The sequence below is a fragment of the Trypanosoma conorhini genome, assembly GCF_003719485.1.
Source record: "Trypanosoma conorhini strain 025E chromosome Unknown Tco_14.4_contig_00304, whole genome shotgun sequence".
Classification (NCBI taxonomy): Eukaryota; Euglenozoa; class Kinetoplastea; order Trypanosomatida; family Trypanosomatidae; genus Trypanosoma; species Trypanosoma conorhini.
The window spans coordinates 20285-22062 of record NW_021704392.1 but is presented as its reverse complement, the minus strand read 5'-3'; the positions used below and the strand labels follow the sequence as shown (position 1 = coordinate 22062).

At 66.0% G+C, this 1778-nt stretch overlaps 1 protein-coding gene across 1 annotated transcript, besides 2 other annotated features; it reads right to left on the bottom strand.

The window, feature by feature from the left end:
- Nucleotides 1-145: 145 nt before the first annotated feature.
- Nucleotides 146-177: a microsatellite.
- Nucleotides 178-198: 21 nt separating this feature from the next.
- Nucleotides 199-224: a microsatellite.
- A 9-nt stretch (nucleotides 225-233) lies between these two features.
- On the bottom strand, nucleotides 234-1502 carry Tco025E_05324 (23S rRNA (guanosine2251-2-O)-methyltransferase; the record flags this gene model as incomplete). Its single annotated transcript, XM_029372225.1, has 1 exon — nucleotides 234-1502. The coding sequence occupies one exon, from the start codon at nucleotides 1500-1502 to the stop codon at nucleotides 234-236; it is 1269 nt and encodes a 422-aa protein (XP_029227682.1).
- Nucleotides 1503-1778: the final 276 nt, after the last annotated feature.

Sequence of the window (1778 nt, the reverse complement as noted above, 5' to 3'; positions counted from 1 at the left end):
CCTGCTGTTGTTGTTGTCGCCCGGGAACGCCTATGGAGGGCAGTGTGTGCCGCTGCCACACTACCGCCGGGAGTGGCAGAGAAGCAAGACGGGAGGAAAAACGCAAAAAAGAAGTGCCGCACGCATTACCCAGCTCTGCCCCCTCCCCACCACCCACCACCCACCACCCACTCACCCCCGAGAGACAAAAAAAAAAGCGTGCGTGCGTGTGTGTGTGTGTGTGTTGCGTCTTCTCAGCCAAGTCGGTGAATCTCGACGGAGCGGTCCCCGGCCAGCAGAGCGGCGAGAATGATGGCGGCTGCCGCACTCACATTCAGCGACACCTCCTGCGGCCGCAGCACGGCAGCATCGTCTTGCAGCGCATCCCCTGCACTCCGCCCGGTCCCCTTCGCCCGCTTCGGTGAGACGCCCGCGCGAGGTAGCGGCTGCTGCTGCTGCTGCTGCCGCCGCCGCGGGGAGGGGATGTGCACTGCATGCGAACACAGGCGCACCACCTCGCGTGGCAGGCCCTTGTCTTCGTTCCCCAGCAACAGCAGCCGACGCCGCATTGGGCCTACCCCTCCTCGTCGTTCCGTCACTTCAGTTGATTGGCGTCGATCCTGCACGGCCGCGTGCTGTGGCGTTGTGATGGCGGCGTAGATCTCCAGCCTGCAGGGGTCGCCGCGGGCCTTGTGCTGGGCGATAGTGTTCGCAAGGAACGTTGTGGTGGGCACCACGCTGCGGTAGACGGCCATGTGCTCCATGAGCCCCGCGCTCGCCCGCGCCACCGCCGCGCTGCACCCCGCGCTGTCGCAGCTCAGCACAACGCACCGCACACCGAGAAAAAACGCCGACCGCATGACGGCGCCGACGTTGCCGGGATCAATAACGTGATCGAGGAAGAGCACACTCTCGTCCCCGCCCGGGTGCCCGGACGGCGGCTCCTCCCCGTCACGGCTACTGCGGCCGCCGCCGCCGCCGCCGCCGGGCCACGGACACGACACGACCTCCCACGGCGTGTAGCTTGCCAGCTCGAGCACCACGTTCTGGTTCCGCCGCTCCCCGCATAGCTGCACCAACTCAAAGCGCTCCACCGCCCTCACGTCGAGGCGCAGCGCGCGCGCGAGGCGCACAATACGCTGCAGATTCGGGTACTGCGAGGGCACCCACACGTCGCCGTGGCTCCCCCGACTCTCCGTCTCCGTCACCTCCTCCCCCTCCTCCTCCCGCGCCCTCTGGATGCTCGTGTTGTCCGCCACCGCGCCCGCCGCGGCGCGGGTGGAGGCCGCATCGGCGTCGGTGCCGCCCAAGGCCAGGCGAAAGTCCCGCACAAACAGGCAGTGCAGCCTCTGCCGGTGCGGATGCCGACAGCCGGCGGCGTTGTAAAAGGCCCGGAGGGCGTTGAGCACACTGTGCGTCCCGCAGAGCCGATCCACGTGCGGCGGCGGCGGCTTTGGGATGGGGCTCCATCGGTGCCCCGTCGACCTGTTCACGGCGTGCAACCGACGGCTGCCCCGCTGCATCGCCGCGCCCTCGTCCCCGCCTCTCCCTCTCCTTCGCCCCCAAACGTGAAACGCGGGAGGGAGGGTCTGCAACACGCTAAGCAACGGTGCATCGACGCATACGCGCGCCCACCCATGATCGTGGAGCGAGACAAAAGAAGAGGAGCGAAAGAGGCAAAATATTTAACAAAAATAAAATGACTTGGAACGCACAAAGAAAAGGCGGGAAGGGATTGTTATGTCCGCAAGTATGCAGACATATATACATAAGCCCTGGCTCCTCTCCATCCGTTGCTG